Source organism: Gavia stellata, chromosome 31, assembly GCF_030936135.1.
Source record: "Gavia stellata isolate bGavSte3 chromosome 31, bGavSte3.hap2, whole genome shotgun sequence".
Taxonomy (NCBI): domain Eukaryota; kingdom Metazoa; phylum Chordata; class Aves; order Gaviiformes; family Gaviidae; genus Gavia; species Gavia stellata.
Genome location: NC_082624.1, coordinates 1,021,378 through 1,048,922, shown reverse-complemented (window position 1 = coordinate 1,048,922; position 27,545 = coordinate 1,021,378). Strand labels below are relative to the sequence as shown.

The 27,545-nt window shown below is 42.9% G+C and overlaps 1 protein-coding gene across 1 annotated transcript in view; it reads left to right on the top strand.

The window, feature by feature from the left end:
- Nucleotides 1-27,545, top strand: part of ANTXR1 (ANTXR cell adhesion molecule 1) — a 105,795-nt gene that overhangs the window by 35,699 nt on the left and 42,551 nt on the right. Inside the window, exons 11-13 of the mRNA XM_009817077.2 lie at nt 5,959-6,028; nt 6,317-6,395; nt 23,117-23,212. Coding sequence (XP_009815379.2) covers nt 5,959-6,028; nt 6,317-6,395; nt 23,117-23,212 — 245 coding nt within the window. The remainder of the gene's footprint in view (nt 1-5,958; nt 6,029-6,316; nt 6,396-23,116; nt 23,213-27,545) is intronic.

Genomic DNA, 27,545 nt, shown 5'->3' with positions numbered 1-27,545 from the left:
ATTTTAGTGAATGCTCTGGACGCTTGGTCAAAACTGATCCTTTGCACAAGCCAGCCTGATTTTTTTTTTTTTCCCAGCACCGAGTACCAGAAACGAGGGAAAATGAGGCAAAGACAGCTCACAGCCTGGTCACTTTTAGCACAGGAACGTTTTACTTTGCAGTTTGACTCTCTAATCCCCGATTTCCCCACTTGATCATGTCACTTTAACCCTCCACTGAATCTTTTCCTTTTATTTTCTTATAGTAGCTTTTCCCTCTTTGCACTGTGGTACTAGAGAATGTCCATCACTGTGTACAAGCTCCATCGGGTGTTTTTGGGAGTGTGACCTTTACGAAGGACACAACCTATGCCTCTTAATTTTTCCTAGGTGAAAACACACACCAAGGTGAGCTTGGCTTCGTACTTTGAAAGGTGGCCCAAGTCATTGCTGGACAAAGAATATGAAAACAGGAGAAACAGTCACACTTCCCTCAAATGCTCTCCTAGCCTCCAACAAACTGCAATGTAGGAACTTTTGAAACAGGATTCCTGTGCATTTACCTCCAGCAGACTTCTCTGCAGGTGTCCAGGCCAAGTGTGGAGGAACAAGCCCAGAGCAGTCAGGAAACCTGGGCTGACTGAGGAGGAGAATCTCTGTGCAATGTGGAGTGCTTTACCAGGCTCACTCATTTATACTGTATGCTGCTGGGTGACCAAGATGGTTTCTCACTGTGACATTAGTGTATCTGTGCAAATAAGCATGACGGAGCTTATGGTAACAGCGCTGAGATTGGAGTGGAGCTGTTGCAGTGCTGGGCCAAGGCTCCTGCCTGGGAGTGACCCTGTTGTACTGCAGCATGTGCTGCTCTCCTGAGCTGCCAGTTGTGAGCGTGAGCAAATTAATAGTGCGGTGCTTTGCCAAGTTCTATTAGTAGTCTTGAAGCTGTGTGTGCTTGTTGAACAGAACTGTATGCACAGCAGATGAACCCATCAGAGAAAAAGCGATTCTTTCCAGATCCCTTCTCTCCATCTAGAGATTGTTATGAATGTGATATCATTGTTCTGTGCTTATCTGTCTCTTCCCCCCCATCCCCTAACTCTGCTCTGAATGGCTTTGGCATTCAAAGCTCATGTGTCCCTACACAAAGCAGAGCAATTATAGCATGATCTCAATGTGGTTTTCATTACAGCATTAACAAAACATTTCTTATTTATGGGTCTTTCTCGTTGGCAGTTTCTCTAGCTCAGAGAGTGTTCCAGTGTCTTTTTACATTCCTATCTCCCCACAAAATGAGTTTGAAATAAAAACTTTGCTTGCAGAGTTGTCACAAGGAGTGGCATAAGAGGAGGAGTCAGCCAGGATGAACAGAGATTGTGCTTTGGTAGGCAGTGCAGAGAATTACGGAGGTATTTTGCCTCATCTGAGGTGACAAAGGGACAGTGCTCAGGCTCATGATGGCTCAGGGCTATCCATCGAGTGGGCTGAGGCACAGAAGAGAACAGCCGCCTTAGCACAGATGTTCCTGAGGGAGACTTCTGTGAGAGCAGCCAGACTCCCACCCTCAATTTGTCTGTACTAGTCTAATAGACCAGGATTTTCTTTCCTATGGTAACAGAAGACTAGGTCGAAGCGTTTTCTGAAATGTACTTTAGTTGAATGCCAATCATAAATACAGGGATAACAGAAGGAAATTGTTAGTCTGTGATATATGGGAAGTTTGGCAAACAGCTTTTGCAGCCTTTTCTAGACTAAAATATTGCTGATATTGCGAGTCCAACAATCAGCACTTGGGATATTGCGGTGGTGATTTGAAAATGTCGTGCTTTCTTAAAGGCTTCTGTAAGGGATCTTTGCAGTCAGTTTTTCAGTATGCCAGTCGGTTCTTGGATGAACCATTAACCAAAGAAAAGGCTGCTAATTTTAGCTTGCTTATATGGCTAAAAGAAAGTACTATGATCTGTCTTGGTCACCTTCTTTGGGTTTTTGTACCTCTCTTATTGAGGTTAGCTCTTCTGTGTTAAAACATCATGCATATATTGAGGCTTCTATTATTATGGTTGGGAAGTACTCCAAGTCCTGGCTTGCCAAAAGGTTACACCCTGCTAATGGCAAAAGAAACGATTCACTAATGCTGGGAATAATAGATTTTACAGGCTACAGATAGCTGTTAAAAGGTGTAGGAATGCTGGGTAGTGAATTACAGGAATTTGAGCAGTAGAAAGTACCTTGCTGAAAGGGCATCTACAGAAAACAGATGTACTTTCGCAAGATGTTTGACCCTTCTCCATTTCTGCATGCTGCTCTGAATGGCTTATGCCTCAGGACTGAGTAGTTTTAGTTGCCCATGAGTGCAGTGTCCTGGGCGGGGGGGGCCTTATACAGCGAGAACCTTATTTTGCTTGATAGAGTGATTAGAGGTGCAAATTGTGCCCATTACTGTGGGCGGACTTTCTCAAAAGTGAGGCATTGCAATATTTCCTAAAGATGTTGAAGCTCTGCCCTTGATTGGTGTCTGAGATGCGATCAAGGCCTGGGCATCCTTTCTATAAAATTGGCAAAGGAGGCAAAGTGATTTCTTCACGGTTACACAGCTGGCTAGCGGCTGAGCCGAGAACAGAAATCACTTCCTGGGCAGCAAAGTCAGCGACATCGAGTTGAGCGCTCCGCCCCCCGCCTTCCACAGCTCTTCCACTAGTATTGTCAGCTGAAAGGAGTCCAAACCACAAAATTCAGATTTTGGCATGAGATCTAGAGTTTGGGATTGTTTGGGCCCATCTCTTACTGCACAGGAATACAGCAAGTTTTTTCTGTAGCAGACGAGAAAAGTGGTGTTCTTTCAAATGCATCCTGCAGATACAGATGCAATAGCAGATGAGAAGTGTTGTTTTGTTTGGTTTCCCTATGTAAGTTTTCCAGGAAGGAGTCAGATGGCCAGAGTTATGCAAACCAAATGGATCTTCTTTTGTTTAGAGCAAAGGAAAATAGTCACTCATTTTTGTGGTGAAACACAAACATTCTCCAAACAAAATAATCTCTCCCTGTAGCCAGCCTGGCCAGCCATGAGTCCCCTCTTGGGACTCTGAGTCTGATAAACTTTCTAGAGAGGCATAGACTTTAATGCAAGTTGGGAGTGGGAAGGGTGAGAAAGAGAAACGAAAAGCTAACGAGATCTAAGTAAAAGTCCTTGCAAAATTAAGTCAGCTTTTGTTTTAGTGAATGCTGGCATGGAGAATTCTTTGGCCTTTGCTGCCCGTGTTAACAAAGGAGAAAACAAGACATTGGTCTTCATTCTCTTGGCATGTGTGTGCTGAGACAATACCATAAATTTATGGGAGTTAATGATATCTTCATAAATCAGGGTGCGAACAGAACTGTAGGGCCAGATTCAACCACCACTGTGCATCTGCCTTGCTTGTGCAAAGTGGGAAATGCTGCTGGTTTGCTTTGGTAACGCCATTGCAAAACTGAGTGCCTGCATATGATGCAAGCTCATCATCAACCCAGTGCCTGTACTGTAGGCGATAAGAAGTGTGGGATGTGCATTGTATCACTGCATTGCATGCTCTAAATCCTATTGTCTGTCCGCCTGTCTTTCAATGAGGAAGTAAGCTGGATAGTATGGAGCTAGCTAAGGAATACGCTGTGCTGAAAACATCTGCTCGTCATGTTTAGCATAGTGGAAATGTTCGTACATGTTCTTGCACTGAGGCTGTGGGAAAACAGCGATACTATGGTACTTTCCAGGCCAACAGCAGAAGCAGGGATCTAGCAGGAACATAGAAGCTTGAAGACCATTCTCAGTAGGTGAACCGTGATGCAGAAGTGAAGCCTGTCTGAAAACCATATGGCTGGCTAAAATGTTTCACTTTCAGCTGTTTGCTGTGTCAAACAGTCCTTAACAAAATAACTACTGTGGGTAACCCAAAAATTCGAGTGTGTATATGTAGGCATGGGATCTGCTGGAAGCTGGAAACATAAGGAAAAGTTCAGTGAAGGCTACAAATTTCATTACCATTTCATTTTTTTTAATGGAGTGTAAAAAATAAACATTTCCTAACCTGCCTGAGGAAATAATCTTTTATATTGCTGCCAAAGTAAAGAAAGACACTGCTCTGAAATAGGGATTATAATGTGTGATAGGAATTACTAGGGCAATATTACTGCTTTCTAAAATTTTGCATTCGGTGGAAACCTCTCTTTTAGGAATGTGGGAAAGAATGCTTGACTTGGTGAGTCCTGCTTCTGCACGAGAGGACAAACTCTTGCAGTCTGTATCTCTTTGTCTCATCCACTGCAGTAAAATGTGCTGCGTGACCCTGCTCCTGAGTGGACCCTGCTCCTGAGTGAACCCTGCTGAGCTAACCACTGAGAATGGGGCCAGGATCAATAGTACTCTGCTGCTGTTGTCCTAATCATTATTAGACACCATCCATGTGAACAAATTTATCTCGGCAGCCAAGTGAAGAATGAACAAGGTTTACAGCTGATGCAGAAATTACTTTAGAGAAGGTTGCTGCATTCTCCTGGCTTGTGTCTCTTCATGGCTTTTCCTCTTTCCATTGGCACCTTAAATGGAATTGTAACTTGCACAAGTTTCCTCAAAAACAAAAGACCAGACAGTCAGAAGAGTTCAGCTCTTCATTAAACTGCTAAACAATTTGGTTAAACTTTTATCCTTGCTCCTTTCCATTCCCTGTTGCTGTCAGTGATGCACTGAATGCTGTAACCTTGCTTCCACATTGCCAGTGTTATGTGTACCCTGGGAAGTTAAGTGTGCTGTGCAGTCGTGAAGAGACATTGGCTGGCTAGAGAGCCCAGGTTTACTGGTGGTGATGGATTGTACTCCTGTTTCAACATTGCTCCAGAGAATGAAGGTCTCCTCCACCCTGCAGTATATAGAGATAAAATTCAAGATTTGGACTGAAGATGAGATTTGAAACCTACAGGTTTGAGAGGCAAAGAGGAAGGAATCTGTCAGGAGAAGGGCTTTCAAACAAAATTAAAATTTTAACTGGAAAACTTTAGGAAGCTGGTAATGTTTGGGAACAGCTCTCATTTCAGGTCTATAAGCCTCTATAGAAGACCCTAGAGATGGTTATAAGTACAGCTGGTAGAAAGCTTTCTGATGCAGTGACATGCTTCTGGAAAATGCTGATTCAGCAGAATCTACCCCTTCTGTGGGAACATGTAGTTTCCAATCCAAAAAACAAAAACCACCCAGCCTGTCTGCCTGGTTTTCTGCCAACCTGCCCGATCTGTAGTCAGCTGGCAAATGGGCTGGGAATTTCCTTGGGATCCCCATCTCTGTCTGGTCACCAGAGAGATGGTAAAAAATTCTGATTTAGGTCTACAAAAGAAGAGTATTAGCTAATGTTCTTGTTTCCCAGGCAATTGCCTAGTGATAATTTTTCTCACCCCAATTTTAAAACCATAGTGTAACTTAGGTTGGAAGGTTTAATTTAGGTTCAGACGAGTTTGCCTAGAAGATGGGCAGTGCAGAGCTTCCGATTGCCCTGAGGTGTCTGGCTCTGCAGGGGCAGGTAGTCCTCAGCCCTTTCGTAGGACTGGTGGCACAAAGGGCTTTGTGGAATGATGTTTTACAGTGAGAGTGACAGAGAGCTATGGCAGCCTGAAAACAAGACAGTTTTCATGAGGGCTCTGCAAAGAAATGAGGAAGGAGGGTCAGCTGCCACATTTCTCCATCTTTCATGAGAGGGTAAATGCAAGGTGTTGAATTTTTTTTTTCCCCCTGAGGTGCAGGATGTCTGCTTTCACTTTGTATTTGCTCTGTAACTCCATGGGCTAAAAGCATGCGTACAGTTACCTTGGAAGAACTGCTGTGCAGTAGCTTTTTATCCCTCATACAGTGTTTGATCTTGTTCATGTATCAAAAGCGAGGGAAAACATTATTTAAGCTTGCTCTTTAAGGCCTCTATTACTGATCAGGTAATAAATCCCAGCATTTCTTTTTTCCAGATGAGAAGCCTTTTGTAGTGGAAGATACCTACTTACTCTGCCCAGCACCTGTGCTACGAGAAGTTGGCATGTATGTTTTTTTTTTTCTGCGTACTCAAATATTTACTTTGCCTGTGGGAAAACGAGTCTGTGTCATCTCACTATATTCCGTTGTTCTTAGATGCATCTGACATTGTCTCTTGTGCTTGTTGGGTTAATTGGCGGTAGTGCATTAGAGCAAGGGGAGAGAGCACCAGCAGTGTGAATTAACTTGTACAAAAGGCTTTTTCTGTGCATCAGAAGCCAAGGTTCCGGAGGATATTATCTATAGAGGGTTGTGGACTAGCTGACCTGACTTGTTTCCTGTGTTTTTTTTCAGGGAGGCAGCTCTTCAAGTCAGTATGAACGATGGTCTGAGCTTCATCTCTAGCTCCGTCATCATCTCCAGCACACACTGTGTAAGTTTCGATTCATGTGCCTAAAATGATTCAGTAGGATGGTGGTACTTAACAACAGATGTTTGTTACACCGGTATTAGGGCTTCCAAGTTGAGTAAGCCTGGTGTGTGAGGGACCTGTTTCCCTTTTTAAAGGTGAGCTTGTGAGTGTGGTAATACGACATTCTGTGTATCGTGTGTGCCGTAATGTGGCAAAGCTCTTGAGTCTTCAGTAAACACCTCAGACTCCGTATCTGCTGTGAGTTGCAGACCAGAACAGGACTAGCAGCCAGTGGTCTGGAGGTGTTTATGCCTGCTTGTCCACTGCACAGCAGACAAGAAGCAAGTCTGCTAGCTTTTGTTAGCTGCTCTGTTTCCTCTACAGCAATGATGCTGCTCATTGTGAAAGGCATATGGCAGTTGTGATCACACCCTTTGTCTGGAAACCAGTGTGGTTGCCAAAAAAATATGGCGGTTTCTCCACTGAAGTAGCTGGCTTATAGCTGACGTCCTTCGTTGCCAGTAGTGAATTGCTGCACTCTGTCTCTGGTGGAATCAGGCAAAGGACCAGGAAACCATTTATAATTCATGGCATTGCTGAAAGTGCTGCTTCTGCTAAGTCATGGCTGTTGGGAATAGAACATGAAATGACTTACGCCAAAGGAGGTAGTGGAGGAATTCACTTTGAGCTCAGAGCAGTCCTTCATGCTTCAGTGTATTCAGCTTTATGCATATGTGGGAATACCTATCTTCTGTACAGGGAATGGTTGAGGCGCTGCTTTACTTGTCCTGTGTACTGACTTAAGCCGTTTTTTGGGAAACGAGAGTAGTCTCGCCAGAAAGACTTGAAAATCTGTCCATGGCCTGCTTTTCTCCCTATCCAGTAAAGGCACATTGTGTTTCCATACAAAATAAGTGAAAAGCAAGTTGTATAACATCGGATTACCAGCAGTCTTCTATGGTCCACAAAGGCTGATGCACAAGCTGAGAAAAGTCTTTTGTGTCACTTGATCTTGATACTTGTTCAACAAGGACAAGATTGTATGGAGAGACAGTTTTCAGAGCTTACATGAGGGGTTATATTCAAAGATTTACAAAGACTTCCTTATGCCTTAAAAGAAGGGAATTTATTTTATTAATTAATTTTTTGGTTCAAGTTCTCTTTGCTCACTGGCAAAAATGTATTTGCATGTTGTCAGCAAATTACAGGAATATTTTCCTATGTTTTGTTCATATGAGGCAAGATCTTGGAAGGAATACTTAAAGAAAAATTATTCCTTCCTGATATGCTTTCTTCCAGGGATAGAATTATTATTTCTAGGTTATAGGAGTTGAAATATCTGTTCTTTTTCTATTATTTTAATATCTGTAAGGAAACTTTCGAAAATGCCTATGCTTCACAGCAGTGCCTACTACTCTGATACGTCCAGACTGGGAAACTGGATTTGCAGTGCAACTAAGCAGCCGGAATTCAAATCCAGACCCTACATCGGAACCTAGATGCAGCGACATTCAGTGGCTGCTTTGAAAATTATATCACAGACTTCACTAGCCAAGAAAGTTTCTTCTGGGTAAACAGGCATTTTGTCTTCATAGTAGTGTTTATTCTTTTGAAGTTCTTTTTAACGGTGAAACTGTTTACTGAGCCTACAGTCCCCTCTTTAATTAGGGTTACAAGGGCTCCAGTCCTGGAAATACCCGTATACAAAATGTGCACCAAATGACTTGTTTAATTGATTTCAGACCTGAAAGTTAGGTCTGTTTGAAGATCTGCAGCCAAAGTGATGAAAGCCAAAGTCAGAAAGATGTGGAATGAAGTGATGCTAACAAGCAGGGAAAAAACTAAAGTTTTCTTCCCTGTGTGCAAACTAGCAATCAGTGCTTTGGGTTTTCTCTGTGTTGTATTTCAGAAATGATCAGGTTTGGAAAGAGGTCTGGAGTGCCATCTTCAAAAAGCTTCCCAAATGGCAACTGGCAGTGACTTAACATGGCAGCCCCCCACTCGCTTTGATGCAAGTGCCTTGAACACCAAACTCATTGCTCTTCAGAAATGGCTATTTAATGGGAGAAGGAACAAAGCAAGCGGCTTGCCAGCCTGCCAAGCTTTACCATTTCTTTATTTTCTTATGTAGGTCCACAACAAAACCTTCCTATGCAACATGTAAATAACCTGCAAATATCCCGTTTTCCCTATAAACAATGCCTGCCCTGTTCTATAAACTACCCATTTTCAAGGACTATCTGGACGTAATCCAGGGAAGAAAATTCAATTAAGAGCATAGCTGAAGCAGACAGCTACATTCCCAGCAAGTAAAGACCAAAAATGAACAGTCAGAAAAGTCAGTCAGACTTTGACTCCTAAGTTATGAATGTAGGTATTTGAATATCAGGACAGATAGAGCCCAGACATTGAACCATCTAATAAGATTTTTTTCTCACCCTAGCTAGCAAAAATTTTAGTGTAGGTTTTCATGGTAAGGAAACTGGGCCAGTTTCTCATAGGTTAATAGAGCAAAGCTATTTTATACTAGTGTAGGTCCTGACTTTTATGTGATATCTAAAGAGTCCTGGGAATGAGGCAGTTTTATTGAGCAGTGAAAACTCTAGAAGAAAGAAAACACTTTTCATCTTAGGCGGATAGGTCACTTTTTGGAAAGAAACAAGGGATCAAAGCCTTTGCCTTCTCTAGAAGCGCATCACGGCTTCACTGCTGTAACTCAGCAAGGCCCAACTCCCGCGATTGCCAGAAATGAGGAGGGAAGAGCGCTTAGTACTCCTGTGCTCACATTGTGTTTTCTAACACCAAGTGCCAGCTGCTGAAAATGGGATACTGGGATTTTTTGCCTTGCCCAGTGCTGTCATTTTTGTGAGGCTGCCAGTTAAAAGTGCTTTTAGCAGACTATGCTGCCTTCGTATTCAAATACTGATTGCGTGGCAGAAAGTGTTCTGTGTGCTTGTCCCCTTTAGGAAATGTCACTGTTTTGTGTCTCTGAATGCAATAATATGAATGCAATGCACATACCTCTCTGGTATAAACTGACTCCCTCTGGGAACAGACAGAGCTTTTGCTTGAGCCTGTATTGCCTAACTGAAGTAATTATTTGCATTTTTTCCCCTTGAGGTGTAAAATCTGCTACAGCATTTCAAGGGGGAGAAAATGAGGGAAGGTTAGGAATGAAGGCATACGTAATGACTGATTTCATCTTCCCCTTAGTCGGAGAGACACTTACATCTCACTTTCCAACATTAAGTGATACTACTTGTCAAATCTGTCAGTACCAAATTAGATCTCACTGTTTGAACATTGGTTGGGGTTTGGGGTTTTTTGTTTTGTTTAAAGGAGTCATACATACAGCTAAAACAACCTTAGAGCTTCTACCTGTGCTTTCAAATCTGGGCACTTTGGAATCCACTTGTCTGGGCTGCAGGTGTCCATTGTACTTTGAGGGACTTCTCATTTACCTTAGCTTTCTCCTTCCTGAAACGTGGCAGGCTTCAAGGTTTGCAGCCCAAAAAAAAAAGTGCAAGGGGTATCAGAAATTAAACTGCATAGGTTCTTTTGTAGTCTTCCTTTTGCTTAATTGCTTGTGCTTTCCAGTATCAGAGTACAGGCATGGCTGTATATGCTTTTATACCTCCTTTTCCATGGGACTCAAGGAATTGCTGGTTTAGGTTCCCAAAATAAAATTGCCCGAAGTGCCTAAATTTTCTTTTTTAAAGTGAGTCTCTAGGCTTTCCTGGTACTTCACTGCAGTTCTTTCCTCTGTGATGAAAGGTAATTGATTTTTCATTTAACAAAAGAAAACAGAAGAAGGTGTGGGAGAGACTTGTAAAGATGCTTTTGTTGCAGAGGATCTTTCAGCATTTCCATTTTAAAGTATATTTTGGGTAGACTTGCAGTCACATAAAAGTGATCTCAGGTGGCTTTAAAAAAGAATCAAAGTTCTTCTCAGTTGGCCCAGTTACTTTCAAGCCCAAGGTATGAAACAGTCCATAGGAGGTCTTTGGGGATTTTGTTTTGTTTTTCTTCCTCGGGACTTTCAATGTGAGTTTTTAGAGGCAAGAGTCGATTACACATGGGAGGCCCTTTTAAATCCCTTGTGTTAAGTATCAGTCCGGAATTTGTCCGGGCACATTAGCCAACAAATGAAATTCCAAATGCAAGGTCTGTGTGCGTAAAGAAGTATCAGTCAGAACAAAGCTTGACTCCCCGATCTCATGCAGGGGTGGCCTTTCGTTAAAGGTGGAGATGTCATTTTCTGGAGATAGTAAAAAGCATTGACTGTGGAATTGCATGGGACTGCTCAGTTTTCAGAGTGCAGTCTTTATCTCAAAGATGAGTGAAACAGAAAAAAGATAGAACCAGGTTAGTAGAGGAGAATTTTTTTCTTCTGGCGAATGCGACTCCCTCTCCCACCCTCATGTTAGTTCCTCAGGAATAGTGCTTTTGTTGTAGTTTGTTACCATCTTGGCTTTTCTGATGGTTTTGGTGGCTCTAAAGTCTAATGGGAAACCTGGCTGGACAATGCCAGGTGCCCTCAAGATGATAAACTATCAGAGCATATATCTGTCTGTCAGGAGTGGAAAATAAAGGCATGCTGGAGAGAGACCAGGGTATTGCACCTGCTGCTTTGAGATTATAAAGCAAGCCTACCCCAGTTAATCATGTCCCCATGGGTGGTTAGGGCTGCAGCATACATTCTCACAGATTCCCAGGTGGTGCAGGGCAAGAAGAGGTGTGTACTTCATGGGGGGAGAAATTGGGAGGGCTGTGTCCTGCTCGCCCTCGCAGGGTGCCTGCAGCAGCCCTGGGGAGCCAGGCTCAGTAGGCAGGGGCCCGTACGTCTGTAAGGAGCTCTGTGGACAAAAAGGGGTTTTGCTTGATGGAGGAATGCAGTGTTTTTCACTTACCTGTCAAAAATGGGCCAGACACAGGAGCTGTTGTGGTTGGGCAAAGCATTTGTTGTATTAAATTATGGAAGGCAGGTGAAACCCTCTAGCTTAGGGCAGAATGATATTGCATGTAAATACCAAGCTTGCTTGTGCCCTCTCTGTGGATGGCCAATACTATTTTTCATTCAAAGGTTTTGCTGACTGCACACCCCAGACTGAGGATTACTGGCTGGCTTCTGGTAAAGCTGCTAACAGTGGCTGGGTTTATTTCAGAAGCAAGAGGGTAACACTGTGTAAATCAGGGGCTGCAGACAGAAGTTTAATCCTGCTCCCCACTCACTTACGTATTACCCAGTTAAACTAAGACAAGGCTGTCCTGAGTGTAATTTAGGGTGTTATTTGGCCCAGGCTATGTGACCACTGGCAGCTACCCCAACAGAACAGGGGAATGGCAGGAATGAGAGTGTTCTTAAGGTTGGGAGACAGCGTGCTGTTTATACGCTTAGCTGGGGGATAAGATGCCAGCATCTCCAGTATGACAAAGCTCAGCTGGCTGGAAGTATTTGATGAATTTGTCTCTTGGCTTGCTTGTCTTCAAGAGTTACTAATTTATTTCTCTGAAGTTGTTTTTTCAATATCTGTACCTTTTTAAATAATGTTTTTCTTTCATTTGCAATTTCCCCATGGGGGAAGGAATCCTCGTGTCCATACAGAGGGCAATGAGGCTGCATTGTTACTGCATTACCTAAGCAAAAGAGAGCAAAACCATGCAGGGATATCCAGGTGACCTCTGCTGCTGGCAGAAGGTGCTAAATGGCAGCCCTGAATACTGAAGCCTGCAAAGGCCAGGCATACGTAGGGGCAAGGCATTGCTTCTAAAGAAATGTTCTTAAGGCTGTGGCATCACACTGGCCCAGAAAGAAGCTGGGCTTGTTCCTCTGTGTTCTTCTGGACAAGTTAATCTCTTCTCTATAGAATCCAGTCTGGATTGAAAACCCTTCCTCTCTCCAACCCTTGGAATCGGCTGTGACTGCTTGGACTGAGATTTCAGGAGGAGAATACCCTTGAAAGCATTCTTGAAGAAGCTTGTGGATCTATTGTGGAATATAGTTAGTGGATATAGTTGTGGAACTATTTTGGTTATAAATATTGTTTAGGTATCAGAACTTGCCACTGTCTGTCTCTGTTGCTTGACTCAAATTAGACAGAGGCCCCTTTGGGGGTGGGGGGGCAAGACACTCCCACCCCACCCACCTTCTGCTGATACTCTTTCTTACTTGGCCTTTGTACTGCAGTCACACGTACGGATCTGACTTGCTCCAGGTGCTGTGTAACCACAGAAGACCGAGACAGATCCTGCCCCCAAATTGCTGCTGTCTAACTCCTTGCAGCAAGGCTATTTACTTCAAATGTTACAATGCTCTTGCTGTCAGCCAAGTGCTCTCAGCTTTCCAGTGCCTCGGAAAGACATCGTCTCCCAGGGTGGGCTGGGCTGTCTGCTTTGCAGGTAAACGAGGTGCCTTTATTCTCCCTTGCAGAGGTCTCTGTACAGTATGCTAGCAGAGGCCAAAAGTACCCAGTAATTGAATAAAGCTGTCAGTGACTACAGTAAGGGCTTCAGAAACAATTGGACACATTCAGGTGTGACTTTACAGTACATGAACAGTATATTTTCACATACCATGAAAGACTGAATTCTGGTTGCCATGATCGTTTTCCTCTCTCTTAGCTTTTAATACTAGAATTTTTTTAATGTGCCTGCATTTACAAAAGAGACTTTAAGGCAGACAATAAAGATTAATTTAGCCTCCGGTCCCAGTCTGGAAGTTGACAACTTACATTGCTACAGGTGTTACCGTGTGGTTGCACACTTTCTACCTTTTATCTGACAGACCAGAATATCTTCATTGGGTGGCAGATAATTAATGATGAGAGTTTAAAAAGTAGTTTCATTCTAATGCTGATGCCAGTGGACCTTTGATAGTTGAAGGCACCAAGAACTACAGTTTAGTCTCTGCTAAACATAAAAAACCGTCTTGTGACAGCAATAGTATAAGGCATAGGACCACAAATGCAATGGCAACCGAGCAGCCTCAGCCTCCACTAGTGCTAAGACTTTAAAAAAAAAAAAGGTAAATGATTTCTTCTTCCTCAGCTGTTAGTCTCAGCATACCACAATTTCATATGGGAAGTTGCCCCACATCAGGCTTTAGTGGTATGAACACAGTGTGCATTGCTTTCATTTGCACCTGTTAATGCCGGGCGAGTGTATGCTGCAGTGGTTTTCCCACTGCTTGGAAAAGAATTGGCAAGTAATGGCTGGTGGAGCTGGGAAGCTCTTAAAAAGGGATTTATTCCTGTTCGCATGTCAGGAGTTTGAAGAACTGAAAGAGGGAGAAGGTATTAAATACTGCTTTATGAATGTGGATGCATGCAGATGTGGACAGAGCAGGTTGCGCACCAAGCCTTGTCAGGAAAGGGAATGTACAATAGAGGAAATAATTTACAAGGCAGCGTTTAGAGGCAGGAAGTCAGTCCTACTCTGCTGACTGGAGCGCTGCTGCCAAGTTCTTCAGTGCAAAAAGAGAGCATCTCGGAGAGAAGCCAGAATGGGAATTAAAATAAGTCTTTGTTCATTTTCTAAAATGCTCCCAGAAGACGAAAAACCACTAATGACCTCTTGCACTAGTAACTCTCAGACTCAAAACTGGAAGGGAGGTGAAAACTGCAGGGCTGCAGTGACAGCGTGAAACAGGTCTTCCTGGGCAGCTCTTGATTGGAAGAGCAAGGAGTATCACTAGGTGATATTCCTATACTCCCTATATCGCCTAGTGAGAAATATATGATGCTTCTTTGCAAGAAGGTGAGACAATGGAGGTACCCACACATGGGCTGGGAGAATATTTCTGTGGCAGGATATTAGACTTGCCTTAGGCTTGTATTGATTGAAACTCATTTTTATTTATCGTGTATCCAGTTCATAATGGATGTCTTCCCATGTCAATTCCTGTTCCTTCGGGAGGAGGGCTGGGAGAATTATGCTTGTAAAAAGGAGCACCTTTCAGCTGAAAAGGGAAATGTTGGGTCATGGCAGTTTGGGGAAGCAATTGCATTTGGGGGGCATATGCAACGCCTAAACTGGGCTTGCCCTTGTGACCTAGGGTCCTATCCGGTGCCAGTAGCTACCAGCCCCTCCTGACCTGAGATGCTGGTGCTCCAAAACCGCTCTTGGATGGGAAGATCTCAAGGTGGTTAAGCACACTGCTGGGCAGTTAGCCCTTCCACAGTCCTGGATAGGATTTGAGATTTTGGAAACCGGAGGAGAGCTGCTGGCGAGAAATTGGGCCAAGCCAGTCCTTGGCTGTGGAAAAGGGGCTGCTTGAAGATATACATGTGGAAGTGAATGGATGCAGTGGCTTATCACACCTGACAGCAACTTGGGGCAAGAGAAGGTCTTGCATAGGCAGATCAGAGCACTGGTTATCTTATAATAAAGCAGTTATCTTGGTGGCAACCATTAGTAAATGTCTTGGCATGATAGGTGAGGTGACAGATGGGGAACAGGCCCACCATTCTGGAAAGAAGTAGTCCCTCTGTTCTCACATTTCCAGTTGCAAGGGTGCAGGAGCCATTGAAGTCAGCTAAAAAGGAGAACTTGGTCTCTTAACTTCAGCAGGTTTTTGTTTGACAAAAGGAGGTTGGTACTGGCACAGCTTTACTACATCTAGGTGTCCCGGTTTTCTTCCTGTGGCTGTTTGAAAGACCGAAGGAATTTGCACCTTTGTATTAAACAATAGTGGATGGATTTGATCTTTAAATATGGAGAAAGAAAAAGTTAGAAAATCAAGAAAGCACAGCAGGCTTGTAGTAAAAACTAACGATGCCCTTCACTGAAGGGTTTTTTTATTCAAAAGGAATGTAATTCAGTGCTAAAGTAGGTTTTTTTCAATTGTGACTTTGTTCTGGGCTGCATAATTAAGGCTCTGCTAGTTATCAGTGTTCCTAAGTCTGCAGGCAATTAAAGTGCATTCACTATAGTATCAATAGAGGCTTTATGGAACTGCAGAGTAAATTTAATGAGCACTTTCCTAGGCCCTTGGCCTGTGTATTATTAGTTGAGGTATTGCTCTGGGGGAAGTCCAGGGCGTACGATTTCAGGTTTGTTTCGAAAAGAAATTGCTCTTAAATGCTTTATGCTACAAATATAATAGGCAGTGAATGTTTTTGCTAACACAGGTCACCCTAAGAGTTAAATGTGCAGAGATTATTTCACTCTAATATTGCTACATGGGCTGTTTTATAATACCCTTAAGTGTGGTAGGCATATTACAAACAGCATGTTCCTATGGTTTGGAAAGTAGGTATTCACAAAAGAGACCAATAAATTGGGGATGGGAGCAGAATCACAGAATAGAAGTTTTGAAAAATTTTAATTTGGAAATGCCAACATAGTTTGTGGCTATGCAGACCTTTTTCCTGTGACAGTGCTGAAATTAACTACAAAATATGTGCTATAATCTCTGTGCACATGTACACCTCTAATAGCGAAATCCCATTTAACATTTAAGTTGAAACAGAGCACTTTGAAACAGTGCATTTGAAACAAAATGGTTTATTTTATTGAAATGTTTTTCCATTGAAAATGTGATTTCAATTTAAACTGAGTTTCAGAAGGAAACTTATCCCAAACACGTCTTGTTGTATGGGTTCAGGTCATGCTGGCGTGCTCTTAACCTTGTCAGAGTCATGGCAAGCCGCCTGCAATGGCCTGTGAGGAACTTCTGTTCAGCTTGGGGGTGGGATACGTGAGTGTCAGCTCAAGGAAGGTGCTCCTGAGATTTTTTTTTAAGTGCTGCTTAAATGCTATGAATCTCATAAACATGCACAGAGGCAAGACATTCCAGAGCTGTAGCATGTTCTTTTCCTTCCTTTCCTGCTTCACAAAGAAGTAAACCCAAATCAAGCCATAAATGGTTGCTGTTACGACAAAGTCTAATTCCACAGAATTTTGTCTGCTCTTATTCCAGTTGCTATTCACCTCCTGAAATGGATTTAATATACTTCTTATTAAGGACTGCCTTCAGGCACAAGGGGAAACCAAAATAACTGCTTAGGTTTCACCTCAAAGGGTTTGTTCTTTAGCTACAAGTGTTGGGGGACAAGAAGTGGCTGTTTCAGAATAGGAGCTCCTCAGTATTTCCTCAGTCAAACCAGAAACATCTAAAACCAAACATGCACTGTCAGGGGGAGCACTCAGGCTGCTGGCATTATTTCAGTGCAAGTGTGTGCGCAGATTGAACCGAAAAAGAACACTCAAGAGGCCTCTGCCTTTGTGCTAGCTGATTTCAGGCCCGTGATGCCCCAGCCCCAAAGCCAAGGCTCACACACCCACCTCCAGGGCAAAATCTGACGCCTAACAAGATACTATGACCTCTGCCTGTAGCTGTAGGGTGTGATTATTAAGATGCTCATCTGTAGTTAGAGCGCTGAAGGCTTGCAACTAAGAGGCCCTGCTCCCTTTGATCTCTGCTGCTTCCTGCAGCGAGGCTGTTAAAATTGTGACACCTGAAGTTTGACGATTAACAGGTAATAGCATGACTAGTAGAGACCTGAGCAGATGTTCAGTGGCATGAAGTCTTACAACTATTTTTAGCCTTTGGTTCAGGATACATCTCTTGGCGGTGAAATTCAGGGTCAGGAGCTTTGTATCAGAAAGAGTAACAGAATTTGGAGCATTTTACTAAACCAGACGGGATGTCCCAGGGAGCTAGAAAACCAAAGAGGAGGGAAAGGCCTTTGGACCTCAAGACCTCTGAATGGGGAGGTGCCTGTCATCAGAAGACTACTGAATCCTGGTACTGATGGAGAGTATATACAATTGAAGAGGGAAAGCTCATCTGTCTGCAGAGTTTTGTCATGTTGTGTTTTTTCATAAACTATTCCACTAGACCCTGTTGTAATCAATGCAGGATCGCCGATGCAATGCCTTACGGGTGAGGCACTAGCCCGGGACTGGAGAACCTTGAATTCTACCATTAGTTCTGCCATATCTGCCTTTCAGAAGTCTTGCTAACATTTCTGTTTAGCTGGCAACTTCTAAGTATTTCTTCTTAAGGAAAAGTTCAGCTTGTTTTCATAAGCATAAGCACAGCAATAGGGGATTAGAAATTTTTTTTTCCTGACCAAAGATCCTTGTAACAGAGGGAGTAATGATTGCTCCTCCTTCCCACCATGTGTTTGTCTGCTCTCTTTGGAGTGTGAACTCTTCAGGGCAAGGGTTGTCTTTTGCTCTGGGTTTATACAGCATGTGGTGAAGTGAGGCTTCACTGGTGTTTATACTGGGCTTTAAGCAAATAACATAGGATGCTGGAAAAGTCTTTTGTAAGCAGGCTCTCATCTCCTTTCAGCTCTGGAAGGAGAAGAGGGAAACAGATCATTGCCAGCGGGGCACCTCATTTCACAGCACAGTGAACTTTGGAAAAAAGGAGCTGAGCACACCTATACTGGGTGACCTAGAACAGGTGTTTCTTGCTCGTGTCCCCTGCTGAGCTTGGCTCCCGCTCAAGCAGCTTCACATAGACACCGATCAAAGAGGCTAGCATTGCAGAGCAGTGTGTTCAGTGAGTTTTCATTTCCTTTTAGAAATTAGGCCAGATTGTTTCTGTTTTATTTTATCACACACGGGATTTTTAATGTATGATAGACATCAGTTTCTCTTGCTGTGGTGGGAGGAGTCCCCAGGAGAGTCGGGCAGAAATAGAGAGTTTCCTTCACAATAAAAGCTGCCTGACTGTCTCTCTGGTGTGAAAAGGCAGGGTCATCCTTTGTCTTCCCCTCCCCTATTGACTAAAGGACATTAAAACTGTTTCCCCTTTCTCTCCAGAGAGAAAACCTTGTCAGATTTTGGATGCTTATTCAAAACTGTAGTCAAGATTTTCACAAAGCTTTTTAAAAGCACTTCATTCTTTTCCTACTAACACCTCTGGAGGCTTTCAGCATGTTATTGCTCTTCCTGCTTGGAAAATGTAAAAAAGAACTGGGATACAGGAGATATTCTCATCTTCCCTGTCCCTGGAATGACATGAACCATGTTTCTTCTCTTTGTAAAGCACCTAAGGTTTAGCAGTGGTAAGTGTTATTTAAGTTGTTATTACTGTAGAATCACTCTGAAGTGAGACTTGGCTATATGGCTGTCTTCACGCCACTGTTCCCAATTCTTGGTAGCAGTGCAGATGGCTCTGCACTCCTAGCCTTGACGCAGTGATGACGGCAGCTTTCCAGCCTGCCCTGGAGGTGACATCACAGGGCTGCTGCAGTGAAGAGCTGGAAAGCCTTCCACAAGCCCTTCTGCACAGCACAGGGGACTGATAGACTGCCTGTAGTCCTGAGAGCAGCTAGCTGTTAGAGTGCATCACTCCTGTTTGCTGGAGTAGTGAGTGCAGAACCAGGTTAAACGCAGTATTTAGGCTTCTTACTTTCCCGTGAAGTCTGTAGGAGTTAGGACTAAATCCTTTCATGAACCCAGCCTTCAAGGCCTACTAAAGCCAAGCACTTGATGCAGGTATTTAACAGAAGTCCATCCCTCTTAGGCACAGCATGAAGTCAGCATATTTAAACACATGCTTAAAGTTAAATCCATTTAGTGCTGTGGTAACAAGCATGCATGTTACCCATCTCCCTCTCCCTATAAATCAACAGCGCATTACTTTGTCAGCTGCAGTACATGAGCACATTTATTAGATGCACCTAGTACTTCATTCATCACTCCTGAACGGCAGTAGTCAAAGCTTTTGGGGGTCTGGGCACTTTGGGGTTGTTATTCCAGGTTACCTTTCTGGAATAGCTAATGTATGCGGCAAATGCCAGTGCACTAAAGTGAGAAACTAGGAAATAAAATCTTAAACAAAAATAAGAAGATTGGAAAAAACAAACCAAACCAAAACCAAACACAACAAAAAATGCCAATCTGGTGCATAGTAGCGTTTTTTGAAAAATCCTCAGAAATAAGCCATAGTTCCATTGAAATGCCAATGAACTGATTTACATTTGTTTCTATGTTAGAAGCATTGAGGATGTCTAAAATGAAATAGGAGGCTTAAAATCACAGATTCTGTCTTAGCTCTGTTTCTCCGCATGATTGCAGACATGCTTCCTGGGGCAAAATTTTAGGTGCTTGGTCTTAGGCAGCAATCTCAGTAGGCAATAGCAGAACTCTGGAGGATGAGTCATTTCCTCTATGGCGTGACCATCCCTGGAGTGGTCCTCCCTGTTCCCTGGCTGTTAGAGGAATGTGCATGCACCTGGCTTATACTAACCGTTTTGTTAGATAGGATTGTCCCAGACAGGATCGTCCCAGGGATTGTATGCATGCCTTAGAGGAGTGCGTTCCTTTGTAGGACAGCACATATCTGAATGTTTGTGGGTAGATGTAAGGAAATATCCCATGTCATTTACTGGATCAGACTTTGCCATCCCTCCCCTCTTCTCTCTAGGAGTACCTACAGCCCAAGAGGTGGGCCAGGTTTCTGTCTTGTGACAGAGGGATTCCCCCAGTCACAGTCTGACTTCTCACAATCCATAACAGTTCCACAATAACAGCTTAGTGAAAGAGTGTGCATATACCTATGTATGAGGAAATGCCTCTAATGTGTCCTGTTTCAGATTTCTTGATATCTTTGTATTTTACAATATCTTCCAGAGGTTGTTTTCCATTGTACTTCAACTGCCAGCAATACTTGTAGCATTTTCTTGCCCTTGTGGGACTCTGGCAGGGAAAAGGAGGCTTCAAGGCACAGCTGCCTTGCTTTCTCTACCAGCGTATTTGTTTCAAAGTCTACACAGTAGACTTTTAACACCTCAAATGTGTAGCACGTTGAAATGTCATTTAATGAGCCTGCTCTTTTTCATATTACTGTTTCTTGATACTATAGCAAGGCGTTTCAAAACAGTGACTCCAGGCATCGTCTAGGTCTTCAACAGTTGTCAAGAAGCCAGTTGCCAATGTTTTACACTTAGCGTCCTGACGGGTACCTTAGTTGTCTGGCTTTTCTCAGCCGTTCAGGTGTAATGGAGTTTTAGGCTGTTGATCTCACTATGGGTACAGGCACCACAGTTTTATCTCGGTGTAAGGAGTCAAGCTGAATCCCTATGGGAAAGTAGTACCGATTTCAGCTAACCATGTGCATTTAGGGGCTAGTCACGCTTTGTCTCCATAGATAGTTTTTTATGGAAAATTCACTACTTTACTGTTAAAATGATCTTTTTTGTCTTTAATTTTAAAGTTGTTTTCTTGGTCTGAATTGACAGCCTTTAGTCAATAAGTGTTAAACACAGCTTATTGAATTATTCCATGGTTCACTGTTTCCATGAACATTTGTATTGTTCTTCCAAATTTTGATTTAAAAAAATAATGGAATGAAAACAGACGCTTCAAATGCTTCAGCCCTTTTTAACCAGCTATAAGACTAGGAGAAAGATTTCAAAATGTCAGTGGAACTTTTGTAAACTATTTTAGCAGGCATGTTTTCCTTCTTATTTATTATTCAGCTTGGATAAGGGCGGTTTCTAGCTAAGCATAGTTCTAGCTGTATAAAACCATAGATATTACACAGAATGATAGCTAAGTTCTAGCAGAAACTGACAAAATAAAGATAAAACAAACAAAAAGCAGAGTTCAGGCCACCTTGGATGATTATAGTGGGGTATATTGTGTATATATGCTTTCTCCTGCTCTGACTTGCTAGGGTTTCCTCAAAGCCTAGTTTACAGCAGTGACAGCACAGTCAGAGTAGATGAAGGTAGGATTTGCAATTCCTGATTAAGGGTCTCAGCTTGACACTTTGTAGCTATGGCTGAGCCCAGAAAATTCAGTTCATATTTGTCTGGCATATTTTGATGTTTGTTCAAATATAAGAAAAGGAATTAATCCAACCAGAATTTTTTTTTGAGGAGGGTGGTGGTGTTCTGGTTTTGATATCAGAAGAGGGCTTATTGCTGCAGACTTGCCAGGCAACACTGCCTTTAGCAAGAGGCATTACCTGAGTGAGAAATGTACGATTTGGCAAATCAAAGCTTTCTAAGTCCTCCAAACTGTTTTGCTGCTGTGATACACAGAATACCAGCTGGCCATATCAGCTGCCTTGCAGAGAAACAGATGTGTTAGGGTGATGTAAACTGGTCTTTACAGATTGTCTTGGGGGGGGGGGGGGGTGTAAAAATAAATTCTGTTAAAAAAACAACCACCAAAAAACCCCAGAATGAAACAGTTAAAAGGCCACTTTAGTTTGTTTTGATTTTTTGCAAACTGATTTTAGAGTATTCTTATGACAAAATACTTGTTTCAATATAGAGGCAAAAGGGGCAGACAACAATTAGACATAAAAAGCTTTATTTCTGCTACAATTTCACGGCAGCAAAGAGTCAGGATCACATTTTCTAAAGCGTTGAATATCAGCAGGTTCCATTTGCAGATGATGGATGTGACTTTATGCTGTCTGTCTAGAGGAACCGCACCAAATGTACAGCTCTGTCTTCTCAAATGAGCTTTTATTTTGTGTTGGGTTCCAAGTTCCATTTCCAGACATGTCTTGGGTGAATTCTTCTCCTGTGTGGACTATCTCTCTTTTGTTTCCAAGTGTCAAAGGTGTCAGGTTGTCTTGATCCAAGTTCTTCAGAAATTCCTTCTACACCAGAAGAGAGTTTGGAAAATGCTCTCAACCTGATTTTTTTTTTTTCCATTACTCTTCTCATTATGGTATGATGGGAGATCATCTGGCCATTGAATTACAGTTACTTAAGCAGGCACCCAATTTTCCCATCCTACAGGTCAGTCTGCTCTTGAATGTGTCCTTAATCTGGCATTGTGATCTTGACACTTGGGTGGGGTTTTTTAGATGTCTGGCTCTTACATCAAGAACGTGTCAAACAGGCTTAAGTCAGGACTGCCTGCTTGCTTATCTGGGATAGGATGATACTGGGGAGGAGTGGTACAGGGAAGATGGCATGCCTCAGGAAGCCAAGAACATCTGGTTTGGGTTATATCTAAGCAACACTAAGTAATGCACATTCGGTTTTGATTCCTACATTGAGCTGGCTTGTGCAGCAGTTTGCATTGTTAATCGATATCAGAGAATTGCAAATGCCTTTTTACAAGGGGCAAGTATCCCAGTTAGAGAGAAGAGGATCTTCTAGAGTTAATGGCTTCTGATGTGGAAAACCCCTCCATACTGTTGCGATGGTGTGTATGTTCAAATCTCCTTGAAAAACTCATGGCAGAACTACCCTGACTCAGCACTACTAAGAAGAGCAGGATGACCTGAGTCGTGGACCCATCAAGATCTTGCTTCCAGTTTTCTGTTTGGAGTAAACTTTAATTCTAACATTGCTTTCAAGTTTATTCTGCAAGAGGGGAAAAGAGTTGCAAAGAAAGGACAATGCTTAAACTGCAATGAAACATTATGTTGTGAGCTCTTTTTTTATATATATATATATATATTTTTCAGTCTTCACAATATTCTGAGGAATATGGAGACATTAATTTTGATCTGAAGTGAAATGCATGTTTTACGTATTTGTGAGGTTGTTCAGAAAATCAAGACAAAACCTATAACTCTCTGGGAAGTGAACTAGAGGTCTCAGCCTCTTTGCAATGAGGGGCGGGGGTGTGTGTGTGCGCCACATTTGTATGTATGGGGAGGGAGGAAAACTGCATTTTGTCTGAAAAATAGATGGAGTATGGCAATGGCCTTTGGGACGTGTACATGCCCGCAAGCAGGATGCACAGGTGAGGTACCGTGGAGAGGGGAGTTTTGTGTTAGTGGTGCTCACACGCTCTCTGTGTTTCTCTTCCAGTCAGATGGGACCATCCTGGCTATTGCTTTGTTGATCCTCTTCCTCCTGCTGGCATTGGTTCTTCTCTGGTGGTTCTGGCCTCTTTGCTGCACAGTGGTAAGTGATAGAAATCACTAGCACAGAACAGCAATTCAGTGTTGCCTGAATGTAAGAAATGAGTGGGAAGGAGGCAAAGTTTTCCAGTAAGAAAGAGCATAGGACTGGTCGTTGAACAAGATGGCGTTTCCTCCATTGCTGGCACTGTTTTGTACTTCTATTTCATCTGCCTGACCTTTGGATTATACCCATGAAATAGCAATGTTGCTAATATACAGACCTTGTCCGGAGCCTTTTAGTCTTATTTGTTGGTCACAAAAGTGGAAATGTTTGCAGAAACGTATTAGTTGCTATGCCTTTTTAGGAATGAATGGCTTTTCTGGATGTTCTAATACCTGTGTCAGTATCCCAGTGCTCAATGGCTCCTGTAACAGGGCAGGCATGCTGAACCCAGGCTGGAGTCTTTCTTCTGCCTCAGGTACAAGGAAAAGACATTTCTAAGTGTGCAAACTTTTGCAAGATTGACTTTTTTTTCCCTGGCTCACCATGTCTGAAAAGCACTTTGAAATATCCAAATGACAGTTTCAGTAGAAGTATGCCTATGTTTCACTTCACTGAGCATTATCGTTCCTCCATGCTTTTTCACAAAATGTTCTGTGGAGTCAAAAAGCACAGTCACAGAGTTAAAAATTAAAAAATGCAGACAGAAATCAGTGGAAAACAGGAGAGAAGGAAGAGGTCAAGGGAGGCAAGAAGGAAATCACAGGACTTCAGAGAAGCTTTTCTCTCACACGTGACCCTGCTGTTTGTCTGCAAGGACCTGTCATACTCTGGTACATCTCTGCTGATCATCCCCTAGGGCTGCCTTTTCCAATGAAGATCAGGGCAAAGGCTGATTATTGTGGAACATACAACACAGTGAAGATCTGCTCTTGCTTTGGGTCTTGTTTGTGCTGCAAATATATAACAAGAATTAGGGATGTACAAATGTCAGCGGAATTGGAGTCTGGTTTTGGTGACTAGCTGCACGTAATGTTTCAGATGCTTCTTTTAAGACTGCCCAAAGTGTCTCCAGTTTCTGGGTCACTGTCATTATTCCTGATTTTAAATCACTTCCCCAGTGTTGTAAATTTGCACCATGTTGTAACAAACCTACGATCCGGTGCCGAGAGCTTTGAAGCCACAAACTGCAGGAGCAGTCACATTTGAGGATGAGTCTTTGTGGTGAGATGTATTTCTCTATCCAGAACAAGGATGGAAATCTCGCAGGAAGAATCTTAGTTGTCTATTTCTGTTTCTGGCTGGAAATGCTAGGGGTAAAACGCTTCTTTTCACAGTAGTTTGGCACCTCTGCCCTGAGATGAAAACCAGAAGGGAAAAAATATTTATTTGGACTTTTCAGAACAATAAAAATATCAGTTCTAAAAATGGATAAAGGATTAGCAGTGTGGTAGGTTGCTCAAAGATATTTGTCTAAACTAGATGGCACGTTCCCAAAGAAGCTGGGCCAACTTCTTTGTTGGCGTATCTGTGTAGAAGTCAATGGAGATGTGCCCTGTACAGATGTTTATACTGGGATTTCGGGGAGAATTGAGGTGATACAGAGGAAAGCCTCGAAGTGATGCTGCCATTTTAAGGTTCTGCTACAGGAGAGGGCTGAAGCTGATAAGAAGAAGGCATGAATAAAAGCAGCAGGGTATGGAGTAAAGGGAATATGGAGCTATGCATTGCAAGGATAGTATGGGTCTGCTGCAGTGGAATGATATGAGGGTAGCAGTCATATAACGGCATTCTTGAAGTGTGAGAAATACAGTCCAGATAAGCAAGGCGGGTACAGCAGAGATAGGGAGTCTCTTGTCCACATGAAACTTTATAAGCTTAATATTTTCCAGATTTAAATTCTGTACTTAAAAAATTTGTTGTAGATAAAAGCTTTTCCTCACCCTCTCTCCTCCTTTACCTCCCACATTCCCTCTTAGCAAGGTCTCCAAGTGGGGACTATCTCAGTGATATTTTCCAAATGTAAGTCAAACACATCCCTCTACTTGCTGGAAAGATTTTACTTCAAGAGCCTGTATGAAATCTCTTCCATCTCTCCAGGATGGCAGTCCAGTATGTTTGGCAGTAGATCAGCAGCTAAGATACCTCACTGTGTGTTGCTTACCCAAAGATTCTGTAAAATTAAAGATAAATCCACATAGGAGTACCCAGCCTGTTTGGCTTAGAGTAGGGAGAAAGAGAGCAGAACAGTGCTTTTTTTACCGGTTTGGTAATGGCACGTTAAGAAATGCAGCGCTGTCAGAAGCACAGAGTGGATTAAGGGCAGAGGAACTGGCTTGCACAACAGACAAGAGAGGCAGGCAAGCAATAACCTCTAATAATCAAACCGCAGACCCAGAGACACTGCTGTGGATTCAAGCCCAGGGATGTTTCAGAGATAATTGTGTATGTGTCCAGGCGAAAAAGAAAAAAACACAACAAACTTTTTTCTTACCAAGTATAAATAAGTTTCTGAGTGACAAGCACATTTCTAAACCCTGAAATTCCTCTTGGCACACTTTTTAATTAAATAGGAATCATTATTATCCAGCAGTTCTTCAGGAAAGACACCAAGCCAGCTTCATCCCTGGAGTAAATGGACTGAAGTCAATAGACTTACTCTGGAGATTTATCTGGAACCTAGTATCTCCTTGGCATGCACCCATAAAGAAATGCTGTTTCCAAGTGTATCCAAGTTTATTGGTCTCAGAAGTATTCTAGGATGAAGTCTGGAATCTACCACTCAGTTTACAGTAGATGCAATTGTTGCTTAGTGGATCAGAACAATAATTAGGTATTTGCTGTGCCTGACACCAGCACAGGCAAAGTGTCTGGGGGGCGGGGGGGGGGGGGGGGGGGGGGGATATTATAAAAGCATGGGAGCCAGGTGCTAACCTCTTCAAGAGGTTTCATGGATGTTTATTCCACAACAGAAAACAAAGATAATTCTGCTAAGCTGACAACTCCAACACTGTACGCATTAGAAGAATGATGGCAGATACAAAGACATCTATAGCAGGATGAGCCCACTTTGCCTGAGCAGAGCATATCTGTAAAACAGCAGATGCCGGATCCTGGCCTTGTTGCTGTTAGTGGGCATTTTGCTGTTGTTTTCCTGTTCCTCCTCTTTCCTGAACACAGCATAACCTGAAGGAGTCCAAGGGATCATAGTAGTCACTGTGTGTGCAAGAGGCTATTTAGGTGCCCAAGGGTGAAATTGTTCCGGGTAGGAGGCCAACATAAGGCTTAGGTTTAATATTGATGTAAACCAAACAGATTTTAGTATAAATGTAAGCCAAATAGATAATAAGCCTCCAAAACTGTCTTAAGGAGGATTTTGCAGGCATATTGTTAGATGGGCTTGGAAATAGAGCTCATTAAAGTGTTTTGGATGTATAGTGAGGGCATAATTAATGCAATAGTTGGAAGGCTTGTCTGTGCTGGGACAGTTTCCCTGTACCAATATGAAGCACCACGCTGAGCCGGTATCTCCCATAGACGCTTAAAATTGGCAGGCTGAGTGAGTTGTATTTGGGCCATGCTTTGCACCTGAACAGGATCTGCATGAAAGATTAGCCCTGGCACAGCTGAAGTGGTTGCTACAGCCAGCCTGCCCCGAGCCTTGGGCTGAATCTTAGCTAGGGCAGTCCAGGGGATAAAATGCAGAGGATATGAGTGGAAATATCTCCCTGGTGCAGCTGAGACTCTGAGACTCAAAGCAATTCCCCACATGCTCGTACATCCCATCTCCTTACAGTTTTATGAGGTAAACATGAGTCTTTGCCTCCCTTATGCATCCATACAGTGTGGCCTGAGGCGGGGAGGGAATGAGAAGCTGGTCTGTGTTAATTTCCCACTTAGAATATATACACCATCGTACTCATTTTTATACTGCAGCTTTTTTAAATACAGGGGTGTGGCTGGCATATAAATGAGGTGTTGGTATTTAAGCATCTAACACCAGTTTTAACTTTAAAGCTGCTTTCTGGAAGGAAGCATGGAAGAACCCAGCAATTTGTTTGGCTCTCAGTCTGTACTGCAGCTGACCAGAAGTTTTGGAAACAAAAAGCTGGATGGAGAAAATACAGAAAATATATATTAAAACCACATGAAAATCATGGCTAAAGCTGAGGAAGAGGAGGGAAGGAAATGCATAGACTACAGCAACCCTGAAGAGTCATAGAATTACATGGTGCACGTTGGCTTGATGGAGATTACTTCCAAAGGTCCACGTGTTCTGATTCTCACCCACTCCCATGCGCCCGAGGCACAGTTTTTCTGCAGTTACGATGATTTTGGGAGGGGGGAGCACGGTGTCATGAATCACCTGAAACATTATTGAGACAAACAGAGA